Genomic DNA, 21,533 nt, shown 5'->3' with positions numbered 1-21,533 from the left:
TCAACCAATCTTCTAAGAAAAAATGGACAAGGCTTCTGTTCTGTGAGGACTTGGATAGGAAGGCTTCCCTTCTATGAGGATAAAGGAATGCCCTAATCTGATAATTTCGCAAGGTTGAGACTTGGGCACTAAAAGGATGGTCGAAATTCAAATTTGAATATGAAAAATTGGATATTATCTAAAATTTTTGAATATCGAACTTGGATTTAGATACTTTTATCTATTTGAATACATATTGGATGCGGAATCACATAAATTTGATAATATTCTATCCGAAATATTTTATATATATATATATATATATATATATATATATATATATATATATATATATATATATATATATATATATATCTTTTCTTGTTCTTTCTCAATTTGTTTCCTCTTTCTTCTGCTCTACTCACTCAATAGTCAACACTCCATATCTCCATCTAGGGTTTGGCGATGAGACACGTAGCTATTAATTCAATCTTCTTCTCTAGTGACTTCGGTTGGTCATTCTATTAAGGTCTCTCACTCCAAATTTCATAAATACCCAAATCCTATCTTGTCTTGCATTGAGAGGTTTACTGTTGTAGATGGGATGATTTTGAAGTTGAAAAATGAAAGGGTTGAAGATGAATGGATTTGAGAATAATCATGGGTTGAAGATGAATGGTTTTTTTGTTTGTTTGTTTTTGTTTTAATACATGATGAAGGCTAGGGATTTTTTTTAAATGCATCATGATTGAAAATGAATGATAGTTGGACTTTGGAGAATATTTTTATTTTTATTTTTATGAATGAGAAAATCGAGTTTTTTAAGCTAAACATAAAGTTCGCGGGAATTTCTTTTGATGATTTTGTTTTCAGATGAGACTTTTTTTAATTAATGTTGTTATTTGTTTCTTTTTCTTGTTGTTCCTTGTTTGACTTTCTCGGCCTCCTTGTTTTCGATTTTTCTCTTTGCAATATATTATACTTATCAAAAAAAAAAAATTGAGTTTTTTTGGCACAGGATAATGTTGAATGATTGTTGGATTTTGGGGAAAAATTGTTTTTTTTTTAAATCTTCAAATTCAAATAGTGTCTTAGAATATTTGACGGATTCAGATTCAAATTCGGATGATAGAAATTTTTTTGGGATTTGGATGGATAGGTGGATGACTGCCCTACTTGAGAGAGTTAAAGGCTCAAAAGTACAAAGCATAAGGTTAAGGGTGCTCCCTCAAAGGATGTGCAGCACAGATTGCCAAAATCCCTGATTTCAAGGGATTCTTATCAGGAAGTTGTCAAAAGGGAAAGACTCTTAAAAGGGTTAAAAAGGCTTAACTAAGGTGGTGTTTGATTCAGTTTTAAAACGCAACTTTTAAGTGCTTTTTAGCGTCAAAACGTAAATTGGAGAAGCTATGCACGTTTGATAACGCTTTTAAAATCTGTGTTTCGAAGTTTTTAACACAAACAATGGTTTTTAACTGCAATTTTGAAAAGCGGATGGAAGGGCGTGCAACCACGTAGAAAAGTGTCAATGTGAAATGACATTTATAACCTTCGTTATTTTTAGAATTTTCAACGTTTGTCCGCGATTAAAACCTATCGTTTATCGTTAATGTGTCTTCTACCTTGGATATCGACAGTAGTGATGACCAATCTCATTGACAACGACGACCACCACAGCACCAATCGAACCCATTGACAACGATGATGACGACGTTGTCTTCGTTCAATCGAAATCCATCAACGACGACGGTAAACAACAAGGTTTGAAAAATCCATCGTTGATCGACACCATTTATCGTTGAACCTAACCTCGATCAAGACAACGACGTCGATCGACGCCATTGATGACCATGATTCGAAGTCCGATTGAACTCAATATCTCCGTTTGACATATTTTCCGATCGACGCCTTTAGATTCCTTCCCACAGCAGCTTGTAACACAATCTTTGTGAGCTCTTTCTCATCGATTTCAATTTTTGTGACTGATTCTTGACAAAATTGCATATTGACATAAAAATTTTTGTTAGGGTTATTTCTAATTTCTTGATAGATTTTTATTAAAAAAAATAAATATTCACAAAAAAATATTCACCATTGATTGGGTCAGTTTCAAACAAAAAGATTTTAGAGAGATAAGGGATTAGTGTTAATTTGATTAGATAGAACTTGTTTTGTTGTTCGATTAATTGTTCCTTATTTTGTTGTTTGATTTAATTTATTAATTAATTGTTGCTTGTTTTGTTGTTTGAATTGTTGCTTGTTTTCTTTACTTTTTGTTTGAATTTTTATGGATGTTACTCACATAGACATGATTTCATATATTTGTAAAAATAACTTGGAATTTTTCGGTTTGTAAATTAGCTACCCAACTCTCAGAATTAACTTGAAATTTTCTGTTTATAAAATGAACTTGGATTTTTTCTATTTGTAAATTAGCTACCTAACTCTTAGAATTAACCTGGAATTTTTCTATTTGTAAAGCTACCCAACTCTTAGAATTAACTTGGAGTTTTTTGGTTTGTAAAATTAACTTGGAATTTTTCTGTTTGTAAAGCTACCCAACTCTCAGAATCAACTTGAAAATTTTTCTGTTTGTAAAATTAACTTGAAATTTTTTTGTTTGTAAATACTCAATATGTTTCTGATTTAACAATTTTAGGTATACATATTATCCTTCCTTCAATGAAAATTTCACATTGAGATTTTTTTTTCCCTTATAATTTACTATGATAGATTATAGTTTTTTTCAACGATTACTGTCTTATATTGTTGAATTTCTTATTCTGATATGACATATTGGGAATTAGGAAACTAATTTGTGAAACCAAATGTAGAATGATTGTTTGTTATAAGACAGTTACAAGATCATGTTTCTTTTTAGATATAAAATATTTAAATCATTGAAAAATTGATAGTAGGATAGCATGATTACTGGGTATGAATATATAATTTTATTATATTTATATATATTTAGTGTAATTATATATTTATAATTTTTTAAACTAATTATTTTTATAAATTTTTAATATGAAATTATTATATTTATATATGTTTAATGTAATTATATATTTATAAGGGCATTCTGGTAATATTTGATGCATTTTGGGTGCATTATGTTGGATTGCGTATTATGCAGGTATTTTGTTTAGTAGAAAATTTTCATGTCCATTTTTAAGAGGAGATGTTGTCGAAATTTCTATAGAATTATAAATTTTTTATAATTTTTTAAAGAATTATATACTTTTTAAATTAAGATAATTATTTTTATAAAATTTTAATATAAAATTATTATATTTATATATATTTAATGTAATTATATATTTATAAGGGTATTTTGATAATTTTTTATGCATTTTGGGTGCACTATCAACCTTAAGGGTATTCTGGTCATTTTACCCTAATACAACAGATTCTAAAACCTGTATCAAATAATAATTTCTAGATTTTGATAAACAGCACAACACTTTTATAAAAGTTTATCAAATAAGCTTTTTAGTGTTTTAGTTTCTGACAACAGATTTTGATAGTAGAAACTGATAATAGATTTAGGCAGTTGAATCAAACAAGGCCTAAGGTAGGTTGAGGTCAGGATAAAAATAAAAGAGAATGTCTAAAATTTCATCCTCTACGAATAAAGTATGTGTTGACCATCTAAAGATACATGAAAAATTACTTACTAAGAGTATAAAAATTGTTTTGTAGCTAATTTGGGTGTCAAAAGATCTCTGTGCAGATACACCCAAAGGAATAAGACGATCAAGAGGACGAGCATCAGCAAGGAGTTACAAATCTCAAAGTAGTTCTTGCCATGAGAGAGAGAGAGAGAGATTTTTATTATTTTGATTGATCGAGTTGACCTTCGGGTGAAACTAATCCCACTATCACATGCACCGTCCCTTCAATAAATCCAACTGGTGAAATCAAATCATAACTGGAGAGTGGCCCCAAGGAATTCATTGCTTCATGGAGTTTTGATCATTTGACATACCCTTCCTAATGAGCTTCTTAAGGCTTAGCTTTCCACTAGTAGGGTTGCAACTCGGGCGGGTTGGGGATCAACCTGCACCCTTGCCCAACCAGACCTCGGGCATGACATGCTTAATTTGAACCCTAACTAAGTTGAGTTAATTCATCCATCATTAATAATAGGTAATTTAGCATTGGTAAGGGCTTATATAAATATAAGTGGCGTGTAAAAGAATTTAAAATTTACAATTATTTAAAAAAAAATGTGTTTCAAAAGTTTACATACATAAAATTAAAATAAAATTTAAAGAGAGAAGAAAAATAATAAGATTAACTAAAATAATTATTTTTTTAATTAATAATCACAATTTTCAAGAGAAGGAAAAATAGTTAAAGTTGTAATATTTGAAATATAGATAAACAAAAGCATACATATTGAAATGACTAATGCAGGAGTGACACAATGGGGAGACACAAATGACGTGGTGGCACGCACATAAACGTAGATGCTTTTTTACTTGTATCTTGCGGAAAAGCATCTACGGTTATGTATGGGCCACCACATTTGTATCCCCTCTGTGTCTGCTTTGTGTCACCCCTGCACAACTCTATTGAAATATGAATTATGAGTATAAAAGAAACTAAGATAAAAAAAATATTTTTAAATTATAATCATATTAAGTTTGGGTCCGGGCAATCAGGTTTGCCGATACCTATGCTTGTGCCCAATTTGATTTGAGTTGGGCATTTTTTGTTGGCCAAACCCAAGCTAATTATGCCAGACATGACCTAAGGTTGAGTTCCACCCAGTGTCCAACGGGTTTGGGTTTTGCCCACTCAAGTTGCAGCCCTAGCCACTAGGCTAACCCCTTGGGGTTATTGTCTTTGTTGATATGAATTTAGTAGGGATTAAAAGAAAATGAAAAAATAAATAAATATGTTTCTAAGATTGGAGTGCAATGAACAACTTGAGATATGTTAGTAGTCTTTCTTTAATCCAACCAAGATCTTAGATACTTTCAAGTATTTCAAGGTGATGTTTGCACAAATTAAGCCCTATGTCACTCTTTCTTAGAATTGTTGGAAAACACCAAAAAAAAAAAAAAAAAAAAAGATGGTTGAATATTTTTTGAGAATAATATTTAAAAAAAAATATGAAATAATGGGAGAGTAAAGAAAGAGATTAGGATAATTAAAATAAAAAAGCAAAAGAGTAAAGAATGAGAAAAAAATATCAAAAGCAAATAATTAAAAAGAAATAGACCATAGATACTGAGACATTTAGCATAAAAATCCATGGGTTTATGACAATGCTAAAAAAAAAAGGTCATTCTTTTTTAATACTCAAAATAGGGCTATTTGCTACAATACCTCATGTTTTGGAAAGAAATACTCTCACCTACAATTTCTCTAATAAATCCTTAAAAATAATCCTCTAAATTGTAACTTCCTCTCTCTCAACCTTTTATACCATCAAAATAAAGAGAGATCCGTTCTCTCAATCAAAACCTACCAAAAAGTCATTGGAATTCATTAAAGTAGCTCTCTCTTATTTCTTTCATATATTTTTTTATATCATTTATATATTCTTATAATCTGGATATATTTCTCGTCCATAGTTATAAAAATGAAAACTAATTAGAAATTTTTACGATTTTGTTCATAAAATTCACCTTGTGTCGAACTTCGATGCTTGAATGTATCATAGCGTTGAGGCTCAACAATACCTATTGTTGAACCTCGACGAACTTATCTAATAAAATTTTTTTTAATGAAAAATGTCAACAGCGTCGAACCTCTACAATAAGCACCGTTGAGCCTTTCCTCTATAATACATTCCAAATTCATGGTTCAACGCTAGGTAAATTTTATAAACAAAATCTTAAAAATTTTGTGAAATAAAAAATTTTGTTTTCTACTATTTTTCATATGTTTGATTGCATGGAAAGTGACTATCTATAGAATTTGAAATCCATGAAAAATAGGTAAGATTGGAAAATGAAATTCCATTATTTGATTTTACTTGAATAAAATCATGAAAAATTATCTAAGATAGATAAAGAAGAAGAAGAAGGAGGAGGAGAAAGAAGATGAGATGAGAGGAGAGGGAGAGGTTTGGGAAGGAGAAGAAGAGGCTTGGGAGATGACATGAGAAGGGGGAGGATGTGGTGGGGTTGGCAGCGGAGATAAGTGAGGAAGAAGAGGGGAGAACGTGATGTTGGTGGCGACAGAGGTGAGGGAAGAAGAAGGCGAAGAGAAAGAGAGAAAGAAGGCGGGCGGGGATGGTGACGATGACAAAGGTGACGACGGCGAGGTTAGTGTTATAGTGACTATGGTGGTAGTGATAGGGAATAGTAAGATATGAGTGGGAAAGAAGAAAATGATATTTTGAGGATAGAAAATATGGGTTGATTTCACTGTTCCTCCTATATGGGTGAGAAAGTGAAATTCATGTTTTAGTGAACATTTTGATTAGAGTGAAAAATCAATTTTTATGGAAAAATGCAATTAAAGACATGAAAAATGTCATTTTCCATGGAAATTGATTTTCCACCCCATTTGCCATGTGCAATCAAACATACCCTTAGATAACTATGGACAAGAAATGTATCAAGTTTATAAGAATATATAAATGATTTAAAAATAATAATAATAATAATAGAAATAGAGGAGGAATTGATTGTCTTTGTTGGAAATCTTCGATAGATCGAGAATTGAACACAAGTTCGTAGATCTACAAGATTCACTATAGTTCTCCAAATCTAGAGTCTATTTGATAAAGAATGGATCTCTTTCTATTTCGATGGTATAAAATATTGAGAGGGAGAAAGTTACAAATTAGAAGATTATTTTTAAAGAGTTTCTCGGAGAAATTTTAGGTAGGGGTATTTCTGTCCAAAAATATTATTACTGTATCAAATAACTCTATTTTGATTATTAAAAAAAAGTGGCCCTTTTTTTTGCTATGGAATTTTTATGCTAAATGATGTCATGCTGGCTGTAAAAGAGCAGAAATGAGAAAAATTAAAAAGAAAAAAAGGCATAATTGCTGGCTGTGGGGTTCGAACCCACGCGCACTTATGTGCAGAAGATCTTAAGTCTTCCCCCTTAACCTCTCGGGCAAACCAGCTGATCGATCATACTGTGACTACAAATTTAATTTAATGTAAACCAATGTTGTACTTTGGAATTTAGTACCTAACATCAACTCGAACCAATTGATATAATAAGAACTAATATGAAGGTTCAAATTATAGCAATTTTTTTTTCTCAAGGTAATCCAAACTGTGATTTTTAAATCTTTCACTACTCTTCGATTTCTTGCTCATTTAAATGCTTGACACTCTTTGTAATTCAATCCAATGTCCTTATGTGATTTCTCATTTCTTTGCATAGGCAGTTCGTTTTGCTCCCTATTGTCATCCTACCCTCTATGTGCTCTTTCAATGTTTTGAAATTTGTCATATTAATAGAACTTATTGACAATTTTGATTTTGCCATTTTTCGTCGAGACGAAATATATTTTCCAATTTTTTTCAGGCAAAATTTATCTTTGTTCACCGTAAAGAGGATGATCCAATCTTACCAGATAATTAACAACTCTTAAAACTTCTAATTAAATTCTCAATTTTAGAAAGTGTACTTGCAAGAGGTCTGATCTGCTAGGGGGAATCATAGTATGATAGCAATCTTGATGATAGTTAATTAAACTGACTATGGGCGTTTGGTTCATTGGTTAATACTATTTCTGAAAACTGATTTTCTAGATAAAATTTTACCCAATTACACATCTTGAAATTGAAAATGAGAGTAAAAATACTTACCCCAAATATTGAACACTGGATTTTTGGAGAGAAAAATTGAGGTTTTTTTTTAAGAAAAAGATTGTAAAAAAGGGCATTTAGGTCTTTTTTATTAGTTTTCAAGTTATACGTCAATGAATGTGTTACGATTGCCAAAAAAAAAAAATTATGATGATTTTATATTTTTATATCAAAAGCTATTATTATTATTATTGTTGTTGTTGTTGTTAATTATATATTGGTATTATTATTAATGTCATTATTCTTATAATAATTATTATTGCAATAAGTATTTCAAGATCGTCATAAGTGGATAGTGTGCGATAATCAAGAGAAATGACTTGAGAATTGTTTTGATTCTCCATGATTTTGATTTTTATAATTATAAAAAAAATAAAAAAATCACATAGATAATCTGAACCAAATGATACATCAGATTCTAGAATCCAATTGAGTCAGAATCAGATTCTAGAATCTGAAACAAACGCTTGTGTCTTCACCATCTCAGTGCATTTTTTCAAAAGATTGAATGCTCCACATCGAGAATAATAAATTGTTCATTCTTTTACTGTTTTATGGATTTAAAAAAAGAAGGTATCAACAATTAAAATGGTAAAGTCTGTTTGTCTTTGTACAAAAAAAAAACCAATCAGAAATTTCATAGAATTTGGATTTGATCAATCATAAGATGCCGTATGTATTAAGACCATCCTCAATTTAAATAAATACTCGTGTTAGGAAAATCCTAAATACATATGATATCTTGCGATTAGTCAACTAGGATTCTATGAAATCCCATATTGAATTTTGATTTTTCTATAGACAAAAATGTTCATAGGTGATGATAACGTAAACCTATGATCAATTCCCACCATCACCAAGTTATTGGTTTCATTAAACAAATAATTAACAATTAAAAAAAAAATTAACAAAACGAAAAGAATGTCATGATGGCAGAATTGGATTTTAATAATGGATTAACCAGGGTTGAATGAGCACGGGGAAATTGAATACAAAAACATGTACAAGAAACAGATTATCACTGAAGCAACATTATATTCTAGTACCTGTTTGGTACTTAAATTGGACATCTTATACAGTTATGTACTATTTTTTTTTATTATCTTTGGATGTTTATTGGTACTTCTTGTGATATTTTATATCTAAAACCATTCTGTTTTGCTAATTGAACTAACGAAAATTTATTCAGAAAATGTGAAAAAATATCACTAGTTCTTTATTTTACATTCAACGGGTAATTCTGGTCATTTTGTCTGAATCCAACAAGTACAACTGTTTTGACAAACAGTAATCCCAAATTCTGTACACAACACAACATTTTCGACCACAGTTCAACAAATGATAATTTATCAAACACTACTACTTCTCAACTTTCCTCAATCGAAAAAGCTGACAGCATTACTAAACAGGACCTAGCTTTGTTGAATACCACTAGGCCAAGTCTGATTCTTCACGGGCTCTAAAATGACTTCAACTTGCCCCAGAACATCCTCATCCCCACCAAGAGTTGTAAGTTCCATTGCAGCAACAACATTTTCTTTAACCTGCCCAAAATATTCAAAAAATTTACTATATATATTGTTATGAGTGTGAAAATAGATAAATAACTGATTCTTGTACAATACGAAGCAGGAAAAGCATTTGCTATGTATAATAATCTGATAATCATAATTTACTTGTTCAATCTGCATAAGAGATGAAAATATTTCCTCATTTTTAGATGGGTATTGAAGGTCAACCTCGTTTCCCCCACATGTGAGTGGAGAAAACGATTTGTATTGAGGCAGTAATTAGCCCTTGCATTGTGGGTAAACACAAACGTCTAGGTGGGTTTCTGGTAGTTGGGCAGTAGCAGAGGGAATCATACAACATTGCTTCGTAGGGCTGTTGCTAGTACAATTGCTACAGAGCTCATCTTATAGATGTTCAGTATGAGTAACAATGACTATTACCAATACCAAGTTACCAACTTTTTAGACAAGTGGTGATGTTGAAGTCCTGACAAAGCTTGCTCAGTTACATGAACAAAATAGTTAGAAAGGTAAGGTTCAAGGCACATAATAGCACTTTCAAAGGTATCTAGAAATCCAACTTCAATATCAGAAAGAATGTTTTCAAAAAGTCTTCCTGCATGAAGAACCAAGAAGAATGGTTGGCATTGCTCAATCTTAATGAGAACAGAGTCCATAATCAAAACAAAAATGTGATGATCAAGTATGCTCCATCTTTCTTACAAGGATTGCCTTACCCATGTTTTAATTACCATCTAATCACAAAAATATAAACAAAAAGTGAGAATCCATACATCACGATTATCATCATCTATACCATATCCAAATCACAACTTTATCTGTGTGAAATCATATATGATTGGCTTGTAAATTTAAGAAGATATGAAGTTATTTTCTGCAATTGAAGCGTATGCACATTACATCGTGCGGTTCATTTATTTCAATAGCCCAGAGATTTATAACAAAAAATGCTAATGAAGTTAATTGAAGGAACTTACAAAACAATGGAAATGAATAACTTATGTTATTAGTAAAAGTAGACATTAAATATTTAAGGTATATAAAGAATAAGAACCTGTTGGTCATCTCGATGGACCCTTTGTATCGTGTTCCTTGTCTCAATAAAGCTTATACTTATCAAAAAAAGAAAAAGATAAGAACCTGTTTGACAGAGTTCATGCCGACCAACACAGATGAAATTTCTTTGTTTGACAAGCTAAATTGCATGGCTAACTTTGAGATATTCTTCCCTTTCTCTTTACAATGAGCTGCGGCCGCTTTGCATGCAGACTGTAAGAAATATATAATATAAAGGTGAATTCAAATGCAGTGATACTCTAAACAAATGGATATCCCTATAAATTAGAAAAATTGAAGCCTTTTAGTGTCAGACACTCAAAGAAGATATGAAAGTGGTGAGACATCCAAGAAAAGCTTGATGGGTTCTGAGACTTTGGTACCTCATCTGATTGCTAGCACTTCAGCCCCAATGCTTCACTGGATAAAGCTAGTACTGAAGGGGCACACATGAGCGAGTCCCCCAATTTTGGTATCCAAGACAGTCCAAAATCAATTTCCAAATTTAAAAGAGTAGTTAACAAAATATTTTGAGAACAAAACTATTTTACGATCATGAAAATGCAAGAAATTAAATCCCATCCTGGAGAAGCTAATAGAAGATAGGATTAATTATAGTGCATAAAAGAATTTCTTGACCAATTCACATCCTTGAGGTATTAATCCTCATAACCAGTTCAAAATTTTGATTTACTTAGCCCGAGTCTCAACGACATTCGAACTCTCTACCACCAAGGACTGACTAGCCTCTGTGAGTGAAAAAAATCAATGTTTTATAGAGGAAGAACCATCCAACTCCTTGGTTTATAAATCATAAAATCACAAAGCTCCAACAAAATGGAACATCCTCTGTTCGAAAATATGAAAGCAAGACAGATGACTCGAGCTATGACTCAATCTTTAATCGAACACTATCTTCTCAACTAATAGTTTTACATCCAATTTTACAAATTTAAAGATCTCAAGCCACGGACTAATGCATTAGTCACGTAAAATGTGCATATAATTTATAAATGAAAAACCTTGAACATTCAAATAAATAAAAAAAGAAAATGCGGTAAACCTTGAGTTCTTGCGAAGCAGGGTGCCACTCTGGTGGGCCATTTTCCGTAAGAAGCCCCATTGCAAGAGGAGAAGCACTGATGACACCAACACCTTTGGTCTTCAAGTAAGGTAGCAGATCTTCCAGAGCTGTATCATTAATGCTGTAGTGGCAATACGACAGAATCACGTCGACTGTACCAGGAGGTACTCGATCTAGCACATATGTGAAAACTTCCAAAGGAAGTCCAGTTATACCAATGAATCGGATCTTCCCCGCTTCCTTTAGCTTTTGAAGTGCAGGAATCGTCTCATTTACTATCTATTAAAACATTCAAACAAAGTTAGTTGCAGATCTGAAACAGTATTCAAGTAAATAAATAGATAGAAATCAGAAAAATAAATAAATAAGCACCCAAGTGAGATTTCTCATTTACCATCTACTAAAACACTCAAAACAAATCAATCGATGTTTGTTACAGATTAAAGGGGGGCGTTCAATGGCAAACTTTTTGGCAAAACATTTTTCAAAACATGAATTAGAGGTTCTGGAATGGGCTGATTTTTGGTGAGGATGATCTCTACGGTGAGGAGATCATCATCACTAAAAATCAGCCCATTCCAAAACTTCTAACCCATGTTTACAAGCTGAAAAATCGTGGACCGTCCATTTTTTGTAAACTGTTTTTGATGGGGTTAGAAGTTTTGGAATGGGCTGATTTTTGGTGATGATGATCTCCTCACCGTAGAGATCATCCTCACCAAAAATCAGCCCATTCCAAAACCTCTAACTCATGTTTTGAAAAATGTTTTGCCAAAAAGTTTGCCATTGAATGCTACCCCAGATTAAAAACACTTTTCAAGTAAATAAATAGATAGAATTTGGAAAAATATAATAAAATTAAACTCATGATAGAGATTTCTCATTTACTATCTATTAAATGGAAAAAACTACCTATTAAACAAATCAAACAATGCTAGTTACAGCTCTGAAACAGTATTCAAGTAAATAAAAAGAAATAAATAAGAAAAAAAAAAAAATTAAACACCTGATCGAGATTTCTCATTTACGATCTATTAAAATACTCAACAAATCAAAAATGTTTGCAGATCAGAAACCTATTTGAGTAAATAAATTAGATAGAACAGTGGGAAAAATAACAAAATTTAACACTTTTTGAGTTTTCCTCTGAGATTTCTCATTTAGAAACACTTTTTTCAAGTAAATAAAAAGATAAAAAATGGGAAAAAAAAATTAATAACAAAATTGAACACCTAATCGAGATTTCTCATTCACAAATCTTAGGGTGGTGATAGGAGATTTGAGAGATAGAAAAACTCTGGAGGAGGAATTAATTAAGTATGGAAGAGAGATTGAAGTGCCTGGAGAGGAGGTGACTCAAACTGGTCAGAACAGCCAAGAGATTTGTAGTCACAGGGATAGCCAATTTAATGAACTACTGGTGACGGCTCCTTTGGAGGCGGCTAGAAGGATATTGAGGCCATGAGTGGACAATTAGGTGATTAGTTTTTCCGTGGGTCTTAGTTTAGTTCTTCATGACGATAGAAAATCTTTCTTGGAATGTGAGAGGTTTGGGCGATAAGGAGAAGAGGGCGACAGTGAAAGCTATCATAAAATCGAAAAATCTGATACTTGTGACCATTCAGGAGTTGAAGTTAAATGAATGCAATCAGGAGATCATTAAGGAGCTTTGGTGGGGAGATATTGGTTGGTTGTTTCTTCCTGCTTTAGGCATGGCTGGCGGTATTATCTTGATGAGGAGAAAAGATTTGCTTCATGTGACAAATAGCATCATGGGGGCGTTCACCATCTCAGTGTTATGTAATTGTGTTAATGATGACTTTCAATGGTTGTTTACAGGTGTTTATGGTCCTACGAGAAGTAGTGAGAGGTATCAATTTTGGGAGGAGTTGGATGATACTGTGGATTATTGGGATAGCTTGTGGGTGCTAGGAGGGGACTTTAATGTTGTCAGATTCAGCCATGAGAAAAATGGAGGCACAAGCATTACTAAAGGAATGAGGGAATTCAACAGATTCGTTAGTAGACACTCTCTCATGGACTTCCCTTTGTTGGGCAGGCGATTTACTTGGTCTAATAACCAAGCGAACCCAAGGTTGTCTAGAATTGAGAGGTTCTTAGTGGGCAGTTTATGGAAAGACAAATTTGACAATGATGTGCAATCTACTACCTCTAGCCCAGTGTCGGATCATATCCCTTGATAAGGTCCCAATAAGTCGGTTTTGGGACCGTAATTACACTAAGATTATCATCGTATAAGTGTTAGTTCCTTTAAATAATAGTAAATTATATTAAAATTTCAAATTAATGTAGACTAATGAAAATTCCTTACTAATTGCAAGTAAAGAAGGCACATTCAGAAGCTATCAAACTATGTAATAACTTTTGTTATAACGTACGAGCAAAAAGAAAGCAACCAACCAAAGTTGAGTAGCAAAAGTCGCCATGTCACAGCATTGCGGCATCACCCTAGTGCTTTGCGGTAATCTCGAGGAATTATGCCTCAAGATTCGAATTGCACATTCTAGAAACTTCGGTCGTTGTAACTGAATTGTCCTTTCGAAACAAATCAAGCAACCCGATTAAGAAGGCTATAAATTAAAGGATTGTTTCAAAGGAAAGGGCCCTTCTCTTAAACTCTTTTTCCTCTGTAATTCTCTGTATTTTCTTTGTTTTTAAGAGGACTCTTGATTGTAGTGAGAGCATCAAGAGTGATTTTGTCAATTTTCTTCTTCATTTTTAATTGTAACTCTTTTTTTTCTTTAAAAACAGATTTGTTAAATTGCAGCTAAGTTATAAATTGAAATTGAAGCAAGAAATTAGAGATTTAAAAGAAAGTAAAATTAAATGTGCACCCATACCCTCAAACCTAAAAACAACATTGTCCTCAATGAATAAAGAGTAGGAGAGAGAAAGAGGGTAGAGTACACTTGAAACGGATTTCATTACGTCGCAAAAGTTATGGAAACAACCAAAATGAGTGTTCCGAACAGGGTGTAAAACACACCAAGCAAAGTTCAAACAAAAGAAACTACTGCAAATGAAAACATGGCAATCACTCCAAAAACAAAATAGCACACACATCTTACAAACAAACAACCAAACACTCTATTTTGAATGAGAACCGGGTGCAACTCTAGCACAAGCACGTGCATGCCTATCCTCATGGTAGACCAACAGCTGACGTTGCTGCTCAATGATGGTTTACTGAACATTCTTAATGTCTTGCTGGCCGTCTTGAATTTCCTTGTAGTGCTTGGTTACCTTTTTCAAACCTTTGAAAATTTTAGAAAAAACCATGCGATGTCCCTTCTGAGGGACTTGTGCGAGCCACGTGTCATCGTTAAAATCTGGACACAGAGTGTGGTTTTCCTCTTCTACAGGCTCATTGAATTCTTCTCCTGCTCTTCTGTACCCATGTGGACTATCATGCTCTTGCTTCTGAAGAAATTCTGGCCTCCAAAAACCTTGGACATAAGTTTTGAAAGCGCGGCGCCCCAAAAATTCTTTGATACGGATGAGGCGACTCTGTGGTACCAAATCAACAAGGGACACACCTAGACGATACTGGAGGATACGGCAAATTAGGTGAGGAAGGATTAGGGACCGGTTTTGGTTGGACAGAACATCGATGAGAGTTTCTAAAATAAGTCTAGACATGTAAAACGTGTGGTTTCTCGTCTGAATAGCTTGAAGGATGTACATATGTTTATTGTACAAAAGAGTGGTGTTTTGGGTGCCAAGGACGTTATTGATGATCCAACGCCAAAAGAGATATTAGTTCTCAAAAAGGCTATTCGATTTAAGGACGTCATCATTTATCCGAATATTATTAGCAAGAAGGCCTAAATGAGTAAAGTCATAATCGAAAGTGAAACGTGGGGTGCAGTACCCGATTTGACTAGAGGACTCCCAAGGATTGCTTCAATGTCGGACCCGTCAATGGTAAATCGGATTCCATGAAAGAAAATTGATTTTCTATCTCAAATTTTCCTTAGATAATTGATTTTCCAAGGATTTTCCATGAAGGAAAATTTATTTTCCTAGAAAACTTTGGACCTTCTTTAAACCCTAACACATTTTTCTCTCGGCATCTCTTTCTCTTCTTCTCTACCAAACTTGCCTCCATTTTCATTTTTCTTCATATCTTTTCCATTTTTCTCTTTACCCCACCACCATTCATAACCAAAACTTTCTAAAGTCATCACTACAATCACCATCACTAAACAATCACGCCGCCAAAACTTTAACCACGCCGCAGTAGGGTCTTGGTGCGCTGCGGCCCTATTTTGTCTGATCAAGCTCAAATTTTTTTGAGCAAGCTCCTCTTGTCTTCCTCATTGTTTTAATGGCACCTAGAGTACGATCTATCTTTCTAGAAACGGCATTTGCCTACATCTTCGGCACTATTATCGAAGCATGGTTCGACAAAGAGATCATTGAATGTGGATGGAGTTCCCTCCTTTATGATGGCAATGAACCATTTAATGAGGAGGCCGTTCATACCTTTTACCGTTCCTTAGTTTCTTCCTCGCCTTCGATTCCTTCCATCCAAATCAATTTTAATGGAATCTGATTTACCATTGACGGGTCCGACATTGAAGCAATCATTGGGATCCCTCTAGTCGAATCGGGTACGTGCACCCCATATTTCACTTTCGATTATTACTTTACTTGTTTAGGCCTTCTTGCCAACAATATTCATATAGAGGATGGCACCCTTAAATCGAGTAGCCTTTTTGAGAACCAATATCTTTGTTGGCGTTGGATCACCAATAACGTCCTTGGCACAAAAAACACCTATTTTGTACAACAAATATGTGTACATCCTTCACGCCATTCAGACGAGAGACCGCACATTTTGCATGTTTAGACTTATTTTGGAAACTCTCATTGATGCTCTGTCCAACCATAACCGGTCCCTAATCCTTCCTCACCTAATTTGCCGCATCCTCCAACGTTGTCTAATCCTGTCCCTTGCTGGTTTGACACCACAAGGTCGCCTTATCCGTATCAAAGAATTTTTGGGGGGCTGTGCCATCAAAACTTGTGTCCAAGGTTTTTGGAGGCTAGAATTTCTTCGGGAGCAAAAGCATGACAGTCCACATGGGTATGGAAAAGCAGGAGAAGAATTTGATGTGCCTGCAGAGGAAGAAAACCGCACTCCGAGTCCGGATTTTGACGATGACAGTGGTTCGCACAAATCCCTCAGAAGGGACATCGTACGACCTTTTCTAAAGTTTTCAAAGGTTTGAAAAAGGTAAACAATCACTACAAGGAAATTCAAGACGGTCAGTAGGACATTAAGAATGGTTAGCAGACCATCATTGAGCAGCAACGTCAGCTGTTAGCCTACCATGAGGAGAGGCGTGCATGTGTTTGTGCTAGAGTTGCACCCGGTTCTGAGTCAGAATAGAGTGTTTGGATGTTTGTTTGTAGGATGTGTGTGCTAGTTTGTTTTTGGTGTGTTTATTTGTAGGTGTGTTTGGGAGTGATGGCTATGTTTTCATTTGTAGTAGTTTCTTTTGTTTGAATTTTGCTTGGTGTGCTTTACATCCTGTTCGGAACACTCATTTTGGTTGTATCCACAACTTTTGTGACGTAACGAAATTTGTTTCAGGTGTACTCTACCCTGTTTCTTTCTCTACTCTTTATTCATTGAGGACAATGTTGTGTTCATGTTTGGGGGTATGGGAGCTCATTTAATTTTTAATTTTTGTTATCTGTACATATTTAAAATACCTTCATCAAAATTTTTATATGTACTGTCATCTTATGAATTTTTAAAACCAGGCTCATGTCCAATTTGTGTCTACAAATTCTTATTCCTCAACGAAATAGAGTATTTTGAAAATAAAATTCACGATACTTTTGATTGTAGCGAAAAAATTATTTTGGAATAAGATTTGTCTTCTTCACTATCTAGAATGATAGGGAAAACTTGAAAATACTGAACTTTGATCTCCTTGTCCTTTGGTTGGCTGGTTAGAAGAAAAACAGAATTGTGGATAACACAACTTGGACAACAACCATAGGATTAGACTGGGTACCTTCGAAATGACTACCTGCTTTTAGAAAAAGAACACTAGAAAAATAGTGAAAAGTGAAAACGTTGAAAAGAAAAGCAGAAAAGTATGAGAAAAATGTCAAAGATGGTTAGATGGTTAGAACTGCAATGAGAAAAAAAAAGTCTAATGAGACCAAATAGTACGATAGGGTGAAAGTCGTCAATGGTAAAAACGTGAGTACATTAGAATATCACAGATAGAGCCCCTTAGAGGTATTAAAGTGAACATCCACACATTTTACAACCCCAGACAGGGGGCTCAGTTTCAAGTTAGAATTTAGGCAGACCCAACCATCTTAACCGTTAAGAAGGGAAACCTTGTTCCAGAAAATATATTTTACAATCAAAAAAATTTGTGCACACTCAAGATATTTCTGAAAGTGAGGAACATAAAGAACTTTGACTCAAAATGGACTTTTGACTCGATTTTAAAGACTCATGAAGAATTTTTTGTAGAAATCGGGATATAAAGATTTATGAAGAATTTTTTGTGGAATGATAAGCATGGAGGTAGGAAATACCATTTGGTTAAGTGGAAGTTGATTAGCACCCCAAAGAGGAATGGTGGTTTGGAGAGTAGAGAACTGAGGTTAATTAATAGAGCCCCCTTCTAGGCAAGTGATTATGGAGGTTTGAAGAAGAAAGGGAACACTTTCTTGAGTTGATAGGTGATCCGTAAAGAGAACAATTTTTCTTGGGACTTGAAGTTTAGGAGAAATTTCAATGATTGGGAGATAATTGAGATAACATCTCTTCTAAATATCTTAAATGAAGTTCAAATCAGAGAGAATGACCAAGATAGGTGGGAATGGGTCAAGACTAAGGACAGGAGATTCACTGTACGTTCTTTCTACAAAGTCTTGAGTCCTAGTTCGGAGAGTATTTTTCCTACTTCTCTTATCTGGTTATCTCTTGTTCCCTCTAAGGTATCTTTCTTCGTTTGGCTTGCCTCCCTAGGGAGGATTCTTACTTTGGACAATCTAATATCTCGTGGGTGGATTCACTCCAAAATTTTGTCCCCTTCGTATGAATGATGGCAAATCTTTGAACTACACTCTTCTTCACTGCTCTTTTTCTAGTACTATTTGGAAATCATTTCTTTCATTGTTTCATAAGTTTTGGGTTTTTCCCAACAATTTTCCCTTGATGCTTGAAGGGCGGGCTTACAACATCTTCTCTAATAGAAGACATCTTTGGGCTATTCTTCCAGCGGCCATTGCTTGGTGTCTTTGGAAAGAGAGAAACAACATAGTGTTCCAAGGAAAGGAGAGCAAATTGCATACGGTGTACATGGAGATTTTAGGGCTGCTATTTTTTTAGGCTAAGTTAAGCAAGGATTTCGCCGGGATCTCTTTCAAAGACTTCATTTTTAGATGGGATAGCTTGTGTAACTTATAGTCTTTTCTTTTGTTTTTGTTGTATTGCTTTTATGCTTGGGGCCTTCCTCGGCCTCCATTGTTTCATTTTTCTCCTTTTGGTTTTTATAAAATTTTACACTTACCAAAAAAACTCAAACAAATCAAACAATGTTCGCAGATCAGAAACACTATTCGAGTAAATAAATTAGATAGAAAAGTGGGGAAAAAAATAACAAAATTTAACACCTGATCGAGATTTCCGAATTCGATATCGTGGCACTGAAGTATATCTACATAATCGAGCTTCAACCTGGCCAAGCTCTCATCAATGCTTCTTGTCACCCTCTCCGCACTGAAATCAAACCCCTCGGTGTAACGCCCACACTTCGTCGACACAATAAACTCGCTTCTGGGGACTTCTAGAGCTTTAAGAGTCTTCCCAAGCATCGTCTCTGATAATGTTCCACCATAATATCTAAAAAAACACAGTAATTAAAAGATCTGTAAATTGGGGGAGATCAAGACTCAAGAGAGAGAACATTACAGAATTGTAATTCTAGGGTTTGATGAACAAACGGAGAAGTATCGAAGAAATTGATGCCGAGACGGAAAGCTTCGCGAACGGAGGCAATGGCGTCTGCTTCAGAGACGGGGCCGAAGACATTGCCAAGTGGAGAGGCACCGAAGCCAACGCAGCTGAGCTTGAGACCAGTGTTTCCTAACTCACGAAGCTCGATCTTCGAGTTTGTAGTCGCCATCGTTTCTAGGGTTTTAAGGGTTCGAGTTGCAGAGATCCTCTTTGACACCAATGGCGACCAAATGAATTTCTTGCAAAGCGTGAGAGCTGAGAGGATAGAGGGGAGCGCGCGATTACGAATGTTTCAGAACCAAAATGTGAAACTCCAAAAAATATGTTAAAAGAAATGAATCGGGACCCAGACCGATGTCTACGTGGCAAGATTTAGTTGGTGTTTTAAACTTATTGGACTCCTAAACAAACCGTGCAAGCGGAAGCAGAAGCCGATCCTCTGTAGCACACGATCCTGAAGCAAGCCTCACACTTTGAACGGTTGGAAAAACGACACGTCAGCGTCATCACTTAAAATCTGGGGAGACCAGTAGCCGTTCATTTTTAAAGTCTAGGATCTCAATAAAAAAAAAAAAACATGTTGCTTAAATTTTTTTTGAGTTGTGCTGGGGTGACAATGGATTTACTGTGATTCTCACAATTCTGACTTAGAGTTGCCTATATAACCATAGATGGTTTTTACTCGTATCTTGAAGAAAGACATCTAAGGTTATGTGCACATTTCACGTCAGACTTATGAGAATCGCAATAAATACCTTGCATCATTCCAGCATTTTTCTTTTTTATTTTTTATAATCAGATGTAAGTTATGGTGACAAGCGACTGAGAGGTTAATTTTTTTTTTTTTTAAAATACACGTCTCCCATCTTTTGAAAGTGTGTGTTAGAGTTGCTACAGGAACATGTACTGCAGGATCTGCTTCTTGTGCAAGCAGCCCTATGGATTTTAAATCCAACTAAAACATGCCACATAGGCACTGTATGTTACTATAAGAACATGGCACTGTTCTGGATCGTGACTCGAGAAATTAGGGTGTGTATGATTGCACATGAAAATTATTATTAAACTCACCTACAAATATTACTAAGGGTTATAAGATCCAATGGCATAGGGTTGTCGTAGAGGACACAATTGCATGAACTTAGAAAAAAAATGTTATTCTACATTGTTAAATTTTGGAATTTGTGAAAGTTTGGTAGCTATCTATTTTTAAAAGCTTGGATCTAGTACAAAAGAATTGTTATTTATTTATTTTTTTAATATGAGTTTTTCTATGAAATTTAGAGGGCTACGATGTTGAATTGCCAATGTGATAATTCATTTGAATACCTCAAACATAAGAAGAGAAAATTACTTAATAGACCATTTGTGCGAGCTCCAACTTTTGAGTGTTAGACTGGTAGTTCATTTGGTAAAATTTTTTTTTTATCTAAATGACTGCAATCTCATCTCTTCTTATACTATTTTTGGATCAGAGTATACAAACTACTCTTTTTTTGGTCTTATCATGTATCGAAATCGAAGAAATGAAAATACAAAAACAAAATAATAAAATTGAATTATCGGGTAAACTGACTATGCAACTATAGGATCTGGCTTACTGTTCCAACATGTAAACAAGTGTAGGTATTACGTTAACAATCAACTAATCCAAAAGACTAATCTTTTTGAGAAGGGGAGAACTATGAATGTAAGAGGGTCATGAGACTTAGTATGACACACTTCAAGAGTTCGAGAAAAATGTACACTCAACACTCCCCTTCGCCTATAAGGGTGGAATGAATTGAACATGTGATCTATACAAACCTAGAGTGTTGATACCATGTTAACCAATCGACTACTACTACTATAAAAATAAAAAATAAAAAAGAAAAAAAGAAAAAAGAAAAAAAGAGAAGACCCAATCTTTTGTATTAGAGGGAGAAATATGAATAGAGTTGTATTGGAGTGACCTCATGATTGGACCTCATATCGCACATCTTGATGTGAAAGTGGATAGGAACCATAAATGCTTTTTCATTCGTATTTCGAGGAAAGTATATGTGGTTCCCATATATTTTCGCATCAGGGTGTGCAAT

At 34.2% G+C, this 21,533-nt stretch overlaps 1 protein-coding gene, 1 long non-coding RNA gene and 1 other non-coding gene across 3 annotated transcripts; 1 reads left to right on the top strand and 2 right to left on the bottom strand.

The window, feature by feature from the left end:
• Positions 1–335: 335 nt before the first annotated feature.
• On the top strand, positions 336–3,910 carry LOC147409407 (uncharacterized). Its single transcript, XR_015182997.1, has 2 exons — positions 336–1,927; positions 3,701–3,910. It is a non-coding gene; the product is annotated as an uncharacterized LOC147409407 (long non-coding RNA).
• Positions 3,911–6,992: 3,082 nt separating this feature from the next.
• Positions 6,993–7,075, bottom strand: TRNAL-UAA (transfer RNA leucine (anticodon UAA)). The gene has a single exon. It is a non-coding gene; the product is annotated as a tRNA-Leu (tRNA).
• Positions 7,076–8,949: 1,874 nt separating this feature from the next.
• Positions 8,950–19,767, bottom strand: LOC147409405 (NAD(P)-linked oxidoreductase superfamily protein). Its single transcript, XM_086428529.1, has 5 exons — positions 19,443–19,767; positions 19,113–19,341; positions 11,421–11,720; positions 10,442–10,570; positions 8,950–9,313 (listed from the first exon to the last, which is right to left on the bottom strand). The coding sequence occupies exons 1-5, from the start codon at positions 19,622–19,624 to the stop codon at positions 9,182–9,184; spliced, it is 972 nt and encodes a 323-aa protein (XP_086284655.1). The 5' UTR covers positions 19,625–19,767; the 3' UTR covers positions 8,950–9,181.
• Between the last annotated feature and the right edge of the window lie 1,766 nt (positions 19,768–21,533).

The sequence above is a fragment of the Akebia trifoliata genome, chromosome 2 (assembly GCF_017979445.1).
Source record: "Akebia trifoliata isolate Shusen 1 chromosome 2, ASM1797944v1, whole genome shotgun sequence".
NCBI classification, from domain to species: domain Eukaryota; kingdom Viridiplantae; phylum Streptophyta; class Magnoliopsida; order Ranunculales; family Lardizabalaceae; genus Akebia; species Akebia trifoliata.
This window is presented reverse-complemented; position numbering and strand designations above follow the sequence as displayed.